The 17,898-nt window shown below is 38.6% G+C and overlaps 1 protein-coding gene and 2 pseudogenes across 1 annotated transcript; 1 reads left to right on the top strand and 2 right to left on the bottom strand.

The window, feature by feature from the left end:
• The first annotated feature begins 7,164 nt into the window (after positions 1 to 7,164).
• LOC142985952 (uncharacterized) lies at positions 7,165 to 7,902 on the top strand. The gene has a single exon (XM_076134188.1). It carries the CDS (start codon positions 7,165 to 7,167, stop codon positions 7,900 to 7,902), a length of 738 nt encoding a protein of 245 aa, XP_075990303.1.
• A 1,008-nt stretch (positions 7,903 to 8,910) lies between these two features.
• On the bottom strand, positions 8,911 to 11,789 carry LOC142985951 (uncharacterized; annotated as a pseudogene).
• Positions 11,790 to 12,860: 1,071 nt separating this feature from the next.
• Positions 12,861 to 16,147, bottom strand: LOC142985950 (uncharacterized; annotated as a pseudogene).
• Positions 16,148 to 17,898: the final 1,751 nt, after the last annotated feature.

Below are 17,898 nucleotides of genomic sequence, written 5' to 3'. Positions count from 1 at the left end.
GCAAAAATTTCAGTTGATTTAAATTTTTATTACTGATTCTTTGCCGTATTTTTATGCCGCGTCCGCACGCTTGCCAAACCTCAACAAGCGCCCACAAATTCAAACGTGTGGAGAGAGTGCTTGCCATGGTTTGTGAAGGTTTGCAAGCGTTTGTAGCCGTTCCGATCGAGTGTCGGTTTTTTGACACAAATCAAAGGGAATTTGCCGCAAGCGCTTGCGACGCATCCACATGTTGGTGCGCGCTCAGTTTGGTTTGTGTACTGGAGGCCAGCAGACTTAATTCTCTTTCTATATTGAGCCAATCTTCCGACGCCGAGGGCATTTGAAATGATCGCATATTGTAGAATATTGATCGTTAGTAGTTTTTTTTCTTTTCTTTTTAATAAAATTAACTTAAACCAAATGTTATGGCTGATATAACCTCAATATCCATCACGTCCGTTATGCTTGCCTCTTCAGAACATACTAATTCACTCGCAAGCGTGTGGATAGCGATGTTTGATTCCCTAAATCAAGCCAAACGTTTGTAGAGGTTTGGAGTTTGCGGCAAGTGCCAAACGTGCGGACGCGGCATTAAATATTGCACGTAGACATTTTTTTGTGCTACAAATACCCTCATAATGTCTGTTGAATATCCCCAGACAACTATACAGTAACGTAGTACAGAACACACATAAGCATGGTAAACCATCAATGAAGCATACATGGAAGTGGTTTCTTTAACTTTTTTTAAGGCAAATACAAAAGATCTGTGGGTAGTTACAAGGGTTGGTCACAAATAATTTGCTCCACAAAGTTTTATTTATTTTAAATATATATAATAGTTTATTTACAAATTTTATGTTCTCAACTTTTAACTAAACACTTTACCTGCCGGCTACAATCATTTCCTATCTTAAATCTCCACTGTGCACAAAATGGATACCATGCAAGCTACATTAGATGAGATGAACATCAGCATCCACAGTAGAATGGCAGAATTTGAAGCACAACTGCTGAAGTCCTCCCCTGCAACTATATCCAGTCTCTCCACTGACTTTGCTGCATACCGTGCCTTTGTCACCCAGACACTGAAAGTGCTTCAATCACAAATTGACGCATTGGCACGTACTGTTGATGGTATGGAGATGCAGAGGCGGAGGAAGATTTTGCTGCTTCATGGTGTGGCAGAGAGTGAGCAGAGGGTCGAGGATGTGCAGCAGACTGTTACAAAATTGGTCAACAACCAGTTAGGAGTTGGTGACTTTACTCAACACTGCATCAAACGCTGCCAACGACTGGGCAAGAAACACTCTCCTAAGCGGCCTAGACCCATTCTTGTGAAGCTGTTAGACTCGGATGTTCGTGACAAGATTTGGTTTTCCAAAACGAAGCTGAAGGGCACGGGGGTCACAATGTCCGAGTTCCTCACGAAAACGCGGCACGACGTGTTTATGGCCGCACGGGAGAAGTTCGGGGTCACCAAATGCTGGACTCGTGATGGCGCAGTGTTTGTGCAAGGCCCGGATGACACGCGGTATCGGGTCACTTCGTTGGTGGAGCTGGGCAAGATTGGCGAACTCTTGCCAAAGTCGACCTCAGCCCCTAAGAAGCCTGAGGCACCAGTTGCTGCGAAGTCCAAACGCACAGTTGCCAAGAAGTAAAGGAAAAACCCTACTTTTTGTTACTAGTTCAGGTACACATTTAATTTCCTTCATTTTTCGTAACGTCTTCCTAATACCTTCAATTATCTTTACTTTAGGCAAATTTGCATATCACGGTACGTGACAATGACAATTGACAAGTCGTTGAATGTCACACGGTTTTCGCTAACGTCATCTGTCACTGCCCTTCCTACCTTGTTTACGTTTCGTTTTTCCTCTTGATTTATATATCTATGCCATAACTTCTTAAACTATTTCCTTTATTTATTTACTTCCTTCTTATTTCCTATCTTAGTAGTTTTATTTATTATTTTTGTGCCTGAACTAGATTTTTATCTGTTATTTATTTACTTTTTTTATATTTTTTTTGTTTTTGTCATTTTGTACTTACATACATTTTTTATCTGTACGTTTAGTTGTTACAGCCGGCAGATGGAGCAATAACGTTTCGTTATTGGTTTCAAAATATTTTTATAGAATTAGTTACATATTATCTTAATATTTTATTTAAATTATTTTATTCATATTATTATTTAATTATTATTTAAGCCTTTTTATAGTTTATTATTGTTATATTATGTCGCTACAAGATGTTAGTGTCGATAGTGATGATAATTTTTCCGCTGACAGTAATTCTAGTTATGCTAGTGTCCCTTCTCTCGCTGAAACATTATCGTCTCATTTCTCTGATGCTCTTAGAAATCTTAATGTTGTCCATATAAATGCCCAAAGTATTCCGGCTCATTTTCCAGATATGCTGACTAGATTTGACTGTACAAACCTACACGCTATATTGGTCTCAGAGTCATGGCTTAAACCGTGCTTAGCCTCCTCCGCATACTCACTCCCTGGTTATCAGCTCATCAGAAATGATAGGGCTGTGGGAGGTGGGGTGGCGTTGCCATATACCTTAAAAATAACATTCCATTTTCCATTATTAGTTCGTCATCACATACTGATGTTGGCGAACACCTTTTTCTAGAGATTGTATTGCTCCATTCCAAAATACTGCTCGGTGTATTTTACTGCCCCTCGTTTCGCATTGATTATTTCTCATCGTTTGAGATTATTTTAGAAAACTTTACTCCAATGTACAGTCAGACTATAATCATGGGTGATTTCAACACTTGTCTCCTAAAAAACGATTACCGCTCCACCACACTCCAGTCTATAGTTCGATCCAACAATCTGTCTATCCCTCCTCTCAGTGCCACTCACCATTTTCCAAACTGCAACCCCTCCCTACTTGACCTCATTCTTGTCTCCTCCTTAAATCGTGTATCTAAACATGGTCAGTGCTCAGCTGATGCTTTCTCCTACCACGATTTACTGTTCCTATCCTATCGAATCCGACCACCTAAACCCAAACCGAAAACCCTTGTACATCGTAATTTTCGTGACATGGATGTTGCTAAGCTTTGCGAGGATGCCGGCAATATTAATTGGAGCTCACTCCTCGACTCTGACTGCGTAGATGACAAAGTGGCTATAATGACTACAAAATTAACCGATCTTTACGACACTCACGCACCTTTTCGTAAAATTAAAGTGAAACAGCTTCCGTCGCCTTGGCTTACTGACGACATCAAATCTCTGCTTCACAAAAAAGCTACAGCTAAATCTAAGTACAGATGTCGCCCCTCTGAAGCTAACAGAGAAAAATATGTAGCTATTCGTAATCACTGCAGCAAAGTGTGTAGGAATGCACAACGCCGTCACATTCAAGAATCCGTTGAAAACGGAGATCCAGCCAAGGTTTGGAAATTTCTTAAGTCACTGGGGGTCGGCAAACCGCAACATAACCCTGTCCCTAATAATATTAATATAAACGTCTTGAATCAACACTTCTCTGCATTATCACATTTAGATAGTACCACGAAACGTAATACACTCAGTTATCTTTCTTCTTGTTCGACTCCTGATTGTTCTCCATTTGTTTTCAGTCAATTCACTGCTTGTGGTGTTAAGAAGAGCATTTTATCCATCACATCGAATGCGCAGGGAGCTGATTGTGTCAGCCGTAATATGATCCTTCCCATCCTTGATGAAATACTTCCTATCATATGTCATATCCTCAACTTTTCCATCTCTAGCGGCATCTTTCCGTCCATATGGAAGGATGTCCAAATTATCCCCATCCCAAAAAATCGTAACCCGTCTACTTTTTCTGAATATCGTCCCATATCCATACTTCCCTTCCTATCTAAAGTCCTTGAACGCCTAGTACATTTGCAACTCAGCACCTATCTTTCTTCAAACCTACTCCTAAATCCGTTCCAATCGGGTTTCCGTCCTGGTCATAGTACTACTACGAGCCTGGTTCATATTACGGAGGACATCAGATCGGGTATGGAAGATGGCAAGCTTACAACCCTGGTCTTGCTAGATTTCAGCAGCGCATTCAATTGTGTTGATTTTGATGTTCTGCTGGGGATACTATGTTCTCTTAACATATCTCCATCAGTGGTTGACTGGTTTCGTAGTTACCTGTATGGGCGCCGGCAACGTATTAACATCGAAAACAATGTCTCGGATTGGTGCAGTGTATCCGCTGGCGTACCGCAGGGCGGCGTTTTATCTCCCTTACTTTTCGCAGTTTTTATCAATACTATATCCAATCGCATCACTTCTTCCTACCACCTCTATGCAGATGATCTACAAATTTATTCTTCTGCTCCCGCGGATAGGTTGACGGAAGCTGTGGAAACGATAAATAGTGAATGTGTTGAATAGTGGTTCGTATTTGTGAATGGAGTAAGTCGTATGGTCTTAATGTCAATCCTCAAAAAACACAAGCCATTGTCATCGGTAGCCCCAGGATGCTCTCAAGAGTGGATTGGACAGTTGTACCCACTGTAATCTTTGATGGCACAACCATCCCTTTTAGTGACCGAATTAAAAATCTGGGTTTATGTTTTGACAAGAGCTTGTCCTGGAGTCCTCAACTCCAGGAACTCAGCCGTAAAATATTTGGTTCGGCGGGGTCCTTGCGCAGGCTACGCAATTTTCTCCCCATCAACACTAAAATCGCGCTTGTACAATCCCTTCTCTTCCCCATCCTTGATTATGCCGATGTCAGCTATCCCGATCCAACCGAGGACCAACTTAATAAGCTTGAGCGCCTTCAAAATTTCTTTATCAGGTTCATATTTGGATTACGCAAATATGACCACGTCTCAGAGTATCGAAACAAGCTCAAGTGGTTACCAATACGTTCACGCCGGAATGCTCACATTCTCTACCTTCTTTACAATATCTTGTTTAATCCCTCGACTCCCTTCTATCTCAAACAACGTTTTGTTTTCCTACATGACACGCATTCAAGGTTTTTACGATCATCGGAGAATTTAAGACTTAAGATGCCTGTGCATTCCACTAAATTCTTAGACAAGTCATTTACTGTGCAAGCTGTGCGGTTGTAGAATGCGCTGCCGCTATCCATTAGGCGAGTACAGAGCCTGCCAATTTTTAAAAATCGGGTGAAGGAACACTACTTGTCAATGCAAAACACTATTTCTTGAATACCTCTCAGCTTTCACTACTCTAAGTTATTTACTTTCCCATGACTGTCTTAATAAACTCCTCTTGCTATCTCTGTTTGAATATAATTATATATTATATATTTGCTTATTTATATATATTTTATATATGATTTATGTATGTGGCTTTGTATTTATACATGATGTAGATTAATGTGACATGTACGCAGTACTACCTCTTTTTATCTAAACATCTCTTTCCATCCTATGGTTGCCTGTAAGAGATTGTCTTGTGCGATAAGGCCGCCGATTGTGCATTGAAATTGTATTTAGTTTAAGTTTATATTGCTTTTATTTATTTATTTTAATATTTTCCTGGTACATTGTGTACAATAAAGAGATTTTATTATTATTATTATTATTTGTTTATTTTTTTACTGATGTTGTCAATATGTTCACACCATTTTAAGTGTTGGTCAATAATAATACCTAAGAATGAGGTACTTTGTAATTGATTTATATTTTGGCTATTGTATGTTATATTTAGTTCTTTGTAATTACTTCTTTGTGTTTTAAAGTTAATAATGTTAGTTTTTCCTATATTCATTTGGAAATTATTTAAATCCAACCATGTTATTATGTTTTTTAATGTATTATTTACAATTGTTTCATATGTTTCTTCATCTTTTACAGTTATAATTATTGAGGTATCATCTGCAAACAAGACACAGTCGTGTTGAGCTACGGCTTTGGGAAGGTCGTTTATATACAGTAAGAATAGCAACGGTCCCAGGATGCTTCCTTGTGGAACCCCTGAATGATTGATTCTATGGTTAGAATCAAAGTTTTCGAGGGTGTTTGTTTTATTATTAAATTTAGTGACTCTAGTAATTTGCCTTCTATCTTGTAAATATGATTCAAACCATTTTAAAGCTACCCCTCGAATTCCATAATTTTCTAATTTTGATAGTAATATTGTATGACTTATGTGATCAAAAGCCTTACTCAAGTCTAAAAAAAGAACACAAGTTGACAGTTTCGAGTTAATGTTGTTCACAACTGTTTTAACTAAATTAAAAGTGGCGAGAGTCGTTGACTTACCTTTCCGAAATCCGAACTGTTCCTCAGCGAGTATATCATATTTGTCAACAAATGTAATTAATCCTTCAGACCCATAGGTCTCCTCCCCATCTTCGCCAAAATACTAGAAAAACTCATCACACAGAGACTCACACACCACCTCATCATTACACACGCATCCAATCCACACCAATATGGTTTCAAAACACAGACCTCCACAATACACGCACTGCACAACCTAATCACACGCATACAAAAACACAAAGCCGACGGTGACCATGTTGTCATGGTGTCCTTGGACATCAAGGCCGCCTTCGACAACGCTTGGTGGCCGGCAATTCTCACACGACTCAAAGACACGCCCACGCAACATATTTAATATTCTGCAACACTATCACACAGACAGATGGGTAACCACACACTACGCAAATATCACCGCCACCAAACACCTCACCCGAGGATGCATCCAAGGTTCAGTATGCGGCCCTACATTGTGGAACCTCCTAACAAATGATTTATTAAACTCCGCACTACCTGAAGGAATCCATCTTCAGACCTATGCAGACGATGTCACTCTCCTCGCTACACAAAAAAACCTCTCTACTCTACAGAATAACATCAACACTGCACTCAATCACATCTCCAATTGGGGGAACTCCGTCAAACTGACGTTCGGACCTCAGAAAACGGAAGCCACAACATTCACTCACAAATCACGGCACATCAACATACACATGGACAAACTCAAACTCTTAGGAGTAATAATTGACAACAAACTCAAATTCACACAACACATCACTCACATCATCACCAAAGCACAAAAAATACACAACAAACTCTCACAATTCATTCGACCCACTTGGGGTATTCACTCAGAAAACATCAGCACACTCTACAAACGGGTCATTGAGCCGATAGTATGTTACGCTGCCTGCATCTGGCAAAACACCCTCAAATACAAAATGGTGACCAAAAAACTATTGGCTCTACAAAGAGGTTTCGCCCTTAAAATTACACGTGGCTTCCGCACACTAAACACAATTGATGCTATCACACTTGCAGGCCTTACACCACTCCACCTAAAAGCACAAGAGACCGCTACAATAGAACTCACACGCATCACATACATCAGCCCATTCTTACCCACTGACATCACTATGGACACACCCACTCACTCCTCTCAACTCATTCACCCAGCACACAGAATCTCACACGCGTACCACACAGTTGACAACCAGGAAGAACATAACACTACCCTACTATCGCTATCACACACACACTCTCACCACATTTACACAGACGGCAGCAAACATGACAACCGGGTCGGCGCTGCCGTCATAATCCAAACACCAACAAACTGCACCATCACCAAAAAACACTCGCTGCACCCCACCTGCTCAGTGTTCCAGGCTGAGCTTTTGGCCCTCTCTAAAGCCTGCCAATGGTTGGCTGACAACCACGTTTACACCGCAGCCATAATGTCAGACTCCAGGTCCGCCTTAGATGACATTCGTAACACAGCCAGCACGCACACACTCACCAATCACATACAAACATTTCTCAGCCAAACACACATCAACATCAGCCTTGTCTGGGTCAAGGCCCACGGGGACATTCTAGGCAATGAACTGGCTGACATTGCGGCGAAAGAAGCCGCAAATAAACACACCACACCTGCATTTCTCCACTTCCCACTCTGACACACACGTAGACTCGCCAAGGAACACTCACACAGCCAGACCGAAAGCCTGTATACACACAACACCAAGGGACCTGCCCTTAAAGCATGGTGCCCAACACTATCACACATCCAAAACATAATCACACACATAGGACACAACTTCGCACTCACACAAATACTTACAGGACACGGGTATCATAAGGAATACCTCCACAGATTCAAAATAGTAGACAACGACCTCTGCCCTTGTAACAACTCAACACAACAAAGCATACAACACTTACTTACCACATGCCCCAAATTCCTCCACACTAGATACACTCACGAACAACTTTCCCACACATACAATATTGAACCCTACGACCTCTCCGAAGTCCTCAAACATAAACCCACCACCAACTCCTTCATGACACACATCACCCGAATTATTAATAACTTAAAATCCTTCAACAACACATAAACACTCACATACACATATACACAGACACACACATATACACATTACACGCACAACACTTAAACTATTAAGAAATACTCACCTATGTAACTAACTATAACTATCTCCAAAATGTTTTAACATAAGTACTAACAAGATTCAAATTGTATTAACTTTAGGATTAAGATGCTGTATCAAATAGCAGAATTGTTTGTTAGCGTTCATCGCAATAAACTCCCTCACGGGGCGGTTTTACCTTCGTGGGGACAACATAAAAAAAACACAAGATGTGATTGCTATATTCTTCAATTTTATTTCCCATTCTTCGAACTTCCGCTAGGCCAAGTATGTCTATGTTTAAGTTTCGTTATTTCGTATAGCATTCATTAGTTCAATGTATTTTTCAGTGTTTGAGAGTGTTCTGACGTTGTACGTCGCAATTTTCAAGTTATTGTTTCTTTGTTTTTGACGAATTGGAGGGTTTTGGTCATAATCTCCCACGGTGACCAGCCGAGTTGGGAGATGTCTGTTGTTTGTTGTTTGGTTATCATCGTAGTTGTATTTTGTGCAGAAGGAGGAGGGCCTGGATTGTTATAAGTTTTCCCCACTGTTTTGTATGTTTTTCCTTGGTGATGTGCTGTCTTTCCTACTAACCAAGAAGTTTATCATATTTGGTTTCGAAACGCCTTCAGAGATACTGTTGGATCTTTGAACTGAGGTATAGTTTTTCATTGTTTTGTTTTTCTTGTTGACATGTGTGTTAGTGCTATTCTGTGTAAGGGAGTCGTTTGTCGGTGAGGTGTGGAGTCGTTTTTTGTTATTCGGTTTTATTATGACTAGTTTATCATATTTTATTTGTACTATATTTCCCCTTTCTTTTTCCAACCTCACTTGGTCCTGCAGTTCTCTCCTTTTTTCTAGGACTTGTTTCGGATAGTCTTCCTTGAAATAGTAGGGGGTATTTTGAAGAGCCTTTTTATTTTTTATTATTCTTATTTTTGTGCCTAATGTTGAAAAAGTCACTACAACTGGGCGTGTTCTATCCGATTTCTTTCCAATTCTTTTTATTTCCTGTATGTCGCTATAAGACAGTTTTAGGAAAAGGTATTTCTCTGCCCATCCAATAATGACCTTCTCTAGACTAGCATATGACGTTTCTGTTTCTTCGAGCCCGAAAAATACCAGATTTCTTTTTCTTTCTTGCTTTTCTAGGAAGTATAGCCTTTTTTTCTTGGTTTTCTACTATTTCTTTTAGTCTTTCATGTTTGTGTTCCAGCACTGTGAATTTTTCCTCAAGCAAGCTGTTGATATTGTTCGTATCTTATCTTATCTTATCTTAGGGGTGGGGGTGCCAGTTAATGCCTGGCTGACATTTCGACCATTCCTTCCTTTGTGTCACCCCCTCCTTTGCTACTCTAGACGTTGGGGGGCAGGGCAAAACTTATCAGTTTTGCTATGCACCCCACCGGAAGCAGCCTGTAGTCTTCTGGTTTAGGGTAACCGCATCCTAGAAGATCCATTCTTTTCCTTCCTAAAGCATCACACTCGCACAGTATGTGTTTCATGGTTTCTGCTTCTTCATTGCAGTGCCTGCATTTAGGGTCATCTATGGCTCCTATTTTATTTAACATGTAGTTCGTGCCGTAGTGTCCTGTGAAAGCACCAAGTATTTTCTTGATGCTGTCTTTGCTGAGGTTTATTAGGTTATTACTCCAGCTTTTGTTGACGTTGTTTATGAACAGTTTCGAATGGGTTAGTCCAGATATGGCTTTCCATTCTTTCAGATGCTGGTCCCTGGTGAAGTTGGTTATGGCCAGTTTGACTGTCGCATCAGGTAGTCCAATTATAGGTTCTGGACCTATTGGGAGTGATTCTGATCCTTTCCGTGCAAATGGCCTGGTACCCAAACTAGCCTAACGTTGTTTGTACGACCTACCTTGTTCAGGTTCTTTATGCAATTCAGTACAAGTCCCGAATTGACCTTAAAACAGCAAAGAGCTTTAATAGCTGCTTGACTGTCGCTGAGTATATAAATGTCGCGATTTTTTGTATCTCGTTTTATAATCTCTTGGGTGCATGCGTGTACTTCTGCTTGGAAGACTGAAGCATATCTGCCTAGGCTAGTGCTTATGCTGCAGTCCTCCGAGTGGACGCCTGCTCCTGTGCCGTTCTGCATTTTGGAGCCATCGGTGTACCATATCTGTCTCGATTTGGTTTGTGTGTAGAGACCTTGACTCCATTCTTCTCTCGTCACTGGCACGATGTGTACGTTGAAATACAACCGTCTTTTAGCACTGTGGTTTCACTGTTTAGCAGAAAAAGTCACTTTGTTATGGATGTATTTATCACTGCTTTTAACACTTTTTAAGTCAGTTTTTGGAGTTATCTCACTTTGTGTGTGCACTTAGACCACTTATGTTCATTTATTACTGTTTATTTCACTTCAATTTGTTGTTTATGTATTTAATTTAGCAATATAGACACAGAGCTGACGTTGACAGTGGCCCTGCAGCGCCCTCACTCAAGAACCTAATTATTAAAAAATAATTAAATAAAAATAATTTAAAATGCTTTAATTTTTATCGGTGATCACCCGAGTGCGAACACCTATCAGTCTATTGAATAGTACGACTATAAAACCTCATATTTTGTTCGTATAATGGAGAGTGGTTTCATCAAAGCAAATAGCAGTAATTTACCGAAGGTAGATTCTTTGATGGTAGCAAATTTCTTTGCAACAAACAAAGACTTTTGTGCATCGGAGCTCAGAAACGTGAAAATATCTTTGTAAGTATTAAATTGTATGCTGATTTACATTATTTATCATTCAAAATACACCTTATCCGAATTACATACAAATTTATAACATATGGAACGAATTCTCATATTTAACAAAGAAATATTATAAGTAAGGTTATGTACCTTGTCTATGTTGTAACAAAGTTACAGTAGTTTAACCTAAGCTATTTCCTCTATTCCAGATCATCAAGAGAATCTTGTGGCAATGATGCCGTAGGATACGTACAACTAAAGAGAGAATCTAATATTTGTACTGTGAAGTGTCGTGTGTGTCCAGAGCACAAAGTTCGTGCCAAACCCTACACAGTGACTGTCGTTGTGGATGAAAAAACAGTATAGTTAAGAGTACACAATGCCACGACTGTGCTGCGTCAGCAGGTGGTTGTAAACATGGCGTGGCATTTTTGATGTGGCTTCATAGAAGAAGCGAAGAACCGTCATGTACAGAGGTAGCATGCTACTGGAAAAAATCTACGTTATCCAAAGTGGGAACAACTTTAAAGTACATAACAGCAGCCGAATTAGCAAAGGGCCATGCCTCAACCTCATCGGATCACCATGTTGTTGAAAATTTTGTGGAACAACTAACAGCTAAAGGCAATAGCAACTGCGAGCTGTTAAAATATGTACTAAATACCATTAATGAGATGGAAGGTCTTTCTTTGTACCATTTAGTGCAGAAATATAAGGAAAAATGTAGTGAGGACTTTATTAAGAAAGTATTGGGTTTATTTACTCCAGCATTATTAGAAAAAATTGAAGAAGTTACAAGAGACCAGTCCTGCGGCAGCTTATGGCATGAGTTAAGGTTTGGAAGAATAACTGCTTCAAAAGCCTATAAAGTTAAGAAATGCAAGGCAAGGGATGGTGCATTAATCTTTGATAATGAGTGGTACCATTCCTGAGACTCCAGCTATTAAGCGTGGCAGGATTTTAGAAAATAAAGTACGAGGAACTGTTGTAAAAATATTTAAAAAAAAGATACGAAGATGTGGGCTTTTTATTAGCCAACAATTTCCTATGATTGCTGATTCTCCTGATGGTATAGGTGAGCAATTCCTGATAGAAATAAAATGTCCTTTCAATGAGAACTCTATAAAAAATTATATTCAGAATAGGAAACCCTCATCAAAGTGTTATGACCAGATGCAAATCCAAATGTATGTTTGTGGATATAAAAAGTGTTTCTTTTGCAATGCAGATATAAACTATCAAAGTAATAACAAAGTTAATATAATATCAGTAGATTATAATGAAGAGTATGTTGAGACTTTATTGCAGTCTCTATTATTATTTTGGAAGACAAATATCTACCCGTTACTATATAAAACAACAGAAACATAGTAGGCACTTGTGTAAAATATGCAAGTAAATGAAAATACTAATGATTGGTATTTTAGTCTTTTATTTCCAGTTTACATTGTTCAATACCTTAGTATCTAGTTACTTATTAATCACTATGTAAGTAAATAAAAATACTTATGATTGGTATTCTAGTCTTTCATTTCCAGTTTACATCTACATTAATATTATAAAGAGGGTAACTTTGTTTGTAATGAATAGGCTCAAAAACTACTGGATCTATTTTAAAAAATCTTACACCATTCGAAAGCTTACATAGGCTAGTAGCATCCACGAGTAACATAGGCTACTTTTTATACCACTGCCATGGGTTGTAGTTTACATGGGTGAAACCACGGGTGTACAACTAGTTGTGCAATATCTCAGTAGTACCTATCTAGTTACTTATTAATTAATGAGTTTTGCAAATTTATAAAGCCACATGCTATAACTATAATATCGTCAAGTTTTCCTAAAAGATTATTGTTTACACAAGCATGGGACTTCAGGAATGAAAACTCCCTTATGCGTCTAATGACTCTCTCTATGTGGATCCTTAGACTTGCAATTTTTTTTGTTTCTTTCACTTCCTCCTTAGATAATTTATTACCGAACACTACACTGGGTGACCTTGTTAGCTTACAACCAATCGCAAATAATAGTGGTTCTATATGCTTAAAGCCTCTGTCAGCCATTACATGTGACCCACTATCTTATCTTAGGGTTGGGGGTGCCAGTTAATACATGGCTGACACTTCGACCATTCCTGATCCTTTGTGTCACCCCCTCCTTTGCTACTCTAGACGTTGGGGGCAGGGCAAAACTTATCAGTTTTGCTATGCACCCCACCGGAAGCAGCCTGTAGTCTTCTGGTTTAGGGTAACCGCATCCTAGAAGATCCATTCTTTTCCTTCCTAAAGCATCACACTCGCACAGTATGTGTTTCATGGTTTCTGCTTCTTCATTGCAGTGCCTGCATTTAGGGTCATCTATGGCTCCTATTTTATTTAACATGTAGTTCGTGCCGTAGTGTCCTGTGAAAGCACCAAGTATTTTCTTGATGCTGTCTTTGCTGGGGTTTATTAGGTTATTACTCCAGCTTTTGTTGACGTTGTTTATGAACAGTTTCGAATGGGTTAGTCCAGATATGGCTTTCCATTCTTTCAGATGCTGGTCCCTGGTGAAGTTGGTTATGGCCAGTTTGACTGTCGCATCAGGTAGTCCAATTATAGGTTCTGGACCTATTGGGAGTGATTCTGATCCTTTCCGTGCAAATGACCTGGTACCCAAACTAGCCTAACGTTGTTTGTACGACCTACCTTGTTCAGGTTCTTTATGCAATTCAGTACAAGTCCCGAATTGACCTTAAAACGGCAAAGAGCTTTAATAGCTGCTTGACTGTCGCTGAGTATATAAATGTCGCGATTTTTTGTATCTCGTTTTATAATCTCTTGGGTGCATGCGTGTACTTCTGCTTGGAAGACTGAAGCATATCTGCCTAGGCTAGTGCTTATGCTGCAGTCCTCCGAGTGGACGCCTGCTCCTGTGCCGTTCTGCATTTTGGAGCCATCGGTGTACCATATCTGTCTCGATTTGGTTTGTGTGTAGAGACCCACTAGGTAAACATTTAAGGCAATCACAAGTTTCTACCAGACATACATCACTTATTCTACCTCCACACCCTTGTGAAATATAATTCACTAGTCCATTGGGTGTACTAGAAACTAGGTATTTTATGGTGCTGGCTTTTTTATATTCGGACCAAGTTAGAGATTGATTCACGGCTTTACCAGGCTTTTGAATTTCAATTTCTAGGCAATCTATAATGCATGTTACATTATAATAGTTTTTTCTAAAGGCTATTGGCAAGCATCTTTTGATAGAAGTCTTGTCTAATTTAACCATAAAAGGCCTCATGATTTCTGCAATTTTAGGTATATTTTCAGATACTATTTTTGAAACATATGTATGTTCTGTTTATTCCAAACTCAAGTTCAGAAAACTTTGTGTCCAAATTATTTTTTCTTAAACACAACAATATTTGGTATTCAGGAATACCCGTATGCTCATGCATAATTTTAATTAAATCATAACAATCTTTTGGTACACCAATATAGAACAGTGTTCTGTTTTTTATTCTCTCTACAGTTTATTCTAACATAGATTTTCGGTAATGTTCTTTTTTATAATCTGGTTCATTTAAAACACTTGTGTCTGAAGAAGATTTTGTCATAGGTGCTACAGGTGGTGTGTATACAGATGACACATCACTATCAGATTTATCATCATTACTTGAGTTGCATGTTACTTTTGGTTTAGAGCAAAACTGGTGTGGTTTTATAAATGGCCTTAACTGTTTAATTTTAAATGGAGAAGTAGACACAGATGTGCTAAAAGCCTTTATAGGAGAGGTTTTCTTAGTACTTAATTTTGTGTCAGTTTGAGTAGTTTTACTTCGATATTTAGCTCTTATGCATATCTGGACTGCTTTATCAAATTTTGTTGTATTTTGTAGTTGATCTTGGACTGGATCTGAAAAAGAAAATTCTTTTTATAGTGAACTTGCTTTATTTTTACATAATAAAAAACAGTACGTAATAAAAAAACCTTTTGTTGATAATAAAAAAACAGGTAAATAGAAGAACTAAAACATTGAGATGCATAATAAGTTTTAAAGAACATTCATATGTACAAAGTTTGATGAACATATACTTTTATATTGATATAGTATCAAGAGAGATAGAGATAATGAATTAGTACCAACCTTTGTCTTGATTTAGAACTTCAATATTAAAATTTTCTATTGGTTGAGCTTGAGCAGGCTGTGCTGCTCTTATCTCTTCTTCACATTCCCTTATCAATGAGAGTCTTTGCCTTTTTGCAACGGCTGGGCGACAGACATCAGTAGAAATGTTGGCTCTATTTGGTTGGCAAGCAAACTTTGAAGGTAAACAACCGGGTCTCATTCTTATGCGGGATACTACACCCATTGTAGTATATTGTACATAATTTTCGATGTCTTTTGGAAGCTGGAATTAGATATAAATGAATCAATAGGTTATTTAGATTAGCCAAGTAAACAAAATACAACTGGTAAACATTTGACACTTTATTGTAACCATGTAAATAACCTAAAAAAATAGATTTGTATGTATCTGATCATCACAAAAATGACTGGTACTTGTCGCTGATAATGATACTGGGTGTCTTCTAGCTATCAAGTGATAACCACTTTCTTCTTATTAGCACATTTTTGGAACGTATATGAAAAGTTTCTGTGGTGTTGTTATTGACGTACTCTTGCACATTGGCACGGCACATGTTTTGTAAAACGAGGTCACTATTACAGTTTGTATCAACAATATTTCAGTAACAAACAGTGAACTGTCATAGAACGCGAGCTTTGTTTATCGCCCTGTGACGTAGATATTTATCACGTGACAGGGGACGTGGGCGCGTTTCGGCGGCAATTTGAGAAAAATAATTTTTAAATAGATTTTTTATTGAAGTTAGAAATATTTTTTTCTGAAAATATTTTTTTCGTGTTTATTTAAGCTCTATTTATAAATTAAAAGCTATTTCTAAAATTAGTGAACATGCCTATTGTTTCTGTTATGCATATTTGCGGGAAATTTATTTTTTAAATAAAGAGGGGAAGGCTTCAAATACCTGCATTCAGTTTTTCCATCTTAACAGAAGCTAAGATAAAAGAAGGAATTTTCGTCGGGCTTGATATTAGGAAACTAGCTGACCCGCGCAACTTCGTTTGAGATAATGTCGGTAATGCTGCAACGCTTTGACAACCGCCAAAGTTTCCAATTCATAGGAGTGGTATCGACTTTCCGCTCCCAGGGTGACCTTGCTAAAGTAACCAACCACACGTTTGTTGCCATCACCATGTGTTTGCATCAACACCGCCCCGTACCCCGCGCTACTTCCATCTGTATGCAATTCAGTAGCTAACTGAGGACCGAAAATGGCTAGTATAGGCTCATTAGTAAGCCGATCAATTATATATTGACGAACCCGCTCTTGTTTTTCACCCTATTCGAACTTGACGTTCTTTTTAATCAGTTTAGAAATATTGGCCGTTTCCGTTGCATAGTTTTTTCTGTAGCGACGTAAATAACCAGCCAGTCCTAAGAACTACCTAGCCTGTCTAACAGTTTGTGGTTTGGGAGTATTAACCAAGGCAAGGACCATGACTTATAATTCGGCCTAAATATTCGATTTCTGTTGTCAAGAATGAGCACTTCCGAAGATTTATTAAAAACCTGCTTCAGAAAGTGTCTGTAATACCTCACGGAGTAAACTAACGCCTTCGGAGATTGTGTTACTCATTAAAAGTACGTCGTCTATATAAACAAGTACACTTCCCGCGTGAATAAATCTTCGAAGGGTCTCATTTATAATTCTTTGGTAGACCGTTGGTAAATTGCAAAGTCCAAATGGCATTTTGAGAAACTCATAATGTCCTTCGGGTGTCACGAATCCAGTTAAATGGGTGGAATCATTACTAATAGGAATTTGAGAGAATCCGGAAGCCATATCGAGACAACTGAAGAATTTGGACCCCCCAAGCCGATCTATATGATCCTCGATAAGTGGGAGAGGATATCGGTCTTTTATGGTAATTCTATTTAAGGCGCGAAAATCTACACACATACGATCTGTGACATCCTTCTTTTTAACAAGGATGATAGAGCTCGCATATGCAGAAGTTGATTCCTTTATAATGTTTTTGTCTAACAGCTCTTTTATCATTTCGCGGACTTTTAATTTCTCTTGATGAGACAATCGGTATGGATGATATGCAATGGGAACTTTACTAGATAATTTTATATGCATTTAACCAGTTTTCACAGTAGAAGGAGCAGTATCGGTTATCAGGAATGATGAAAATTCATTAATGACAGCCATTAATGACTTAAGATCGGAATCTTGAAGAGGCGTATTTATGCTTGTGTTCTCAGTCCCAATAGTGTTTACAGAAGTAGAATCATTAGAATGCATTAAATACTGACCGTCCCTCGATCTAACATAAGTAATACCATCCCTATCTAGGACATCCGTACCTATAATAATCGAGTGAGTACTCATACATGTAGAGGGAACAACAAAATCCATCTCGAGAGCAATGTTACAGAATTCCACAACAAGGGTAACATATTCATGAACTATAATTGGTTCTTTACCAATTCCCTTTAACATACAATTAGTTGGTAAACAGCTAAAACGTTTGACAACATCTGACGACATCAAGGAAATATTTAGCGCCCCACTATCTATTAAAACATCTACAGGTATACCCTGTATTACCCCTGTACTAATATCCCCTACTTTCTGATTATTATTTATCTGTTTACACAAGTTAACGCTCTTACGATTATTATTCTGTGTAAGCGCACGGGATTTGGCAAAGAAAACATTTTCCGTATG

The sequence above is a fragment of the Anticarsia gemmatalis genome, chromosome W (genome assembly GCF_050436995.1).
Source record: "Anticarsia gemmatalis isolate Benzon Research Colony breed Stoneville strain chromosome W, ilAntGemm2 primary, whole genome shotgun sequence".
In the NCBI taxonomy this organism is placed as follows: domain Eukaryota; kingdom Metazoa; phylum Arthropoda; class Insecta; order Lepidoptera; family Erebidae; genus Anticarsia; species Anticarsia gemmatalis.
Note: the sequence above shows the minus strand (reverse complement) of the source record. Positions and strands in the feature narration are given on the sequence as shown.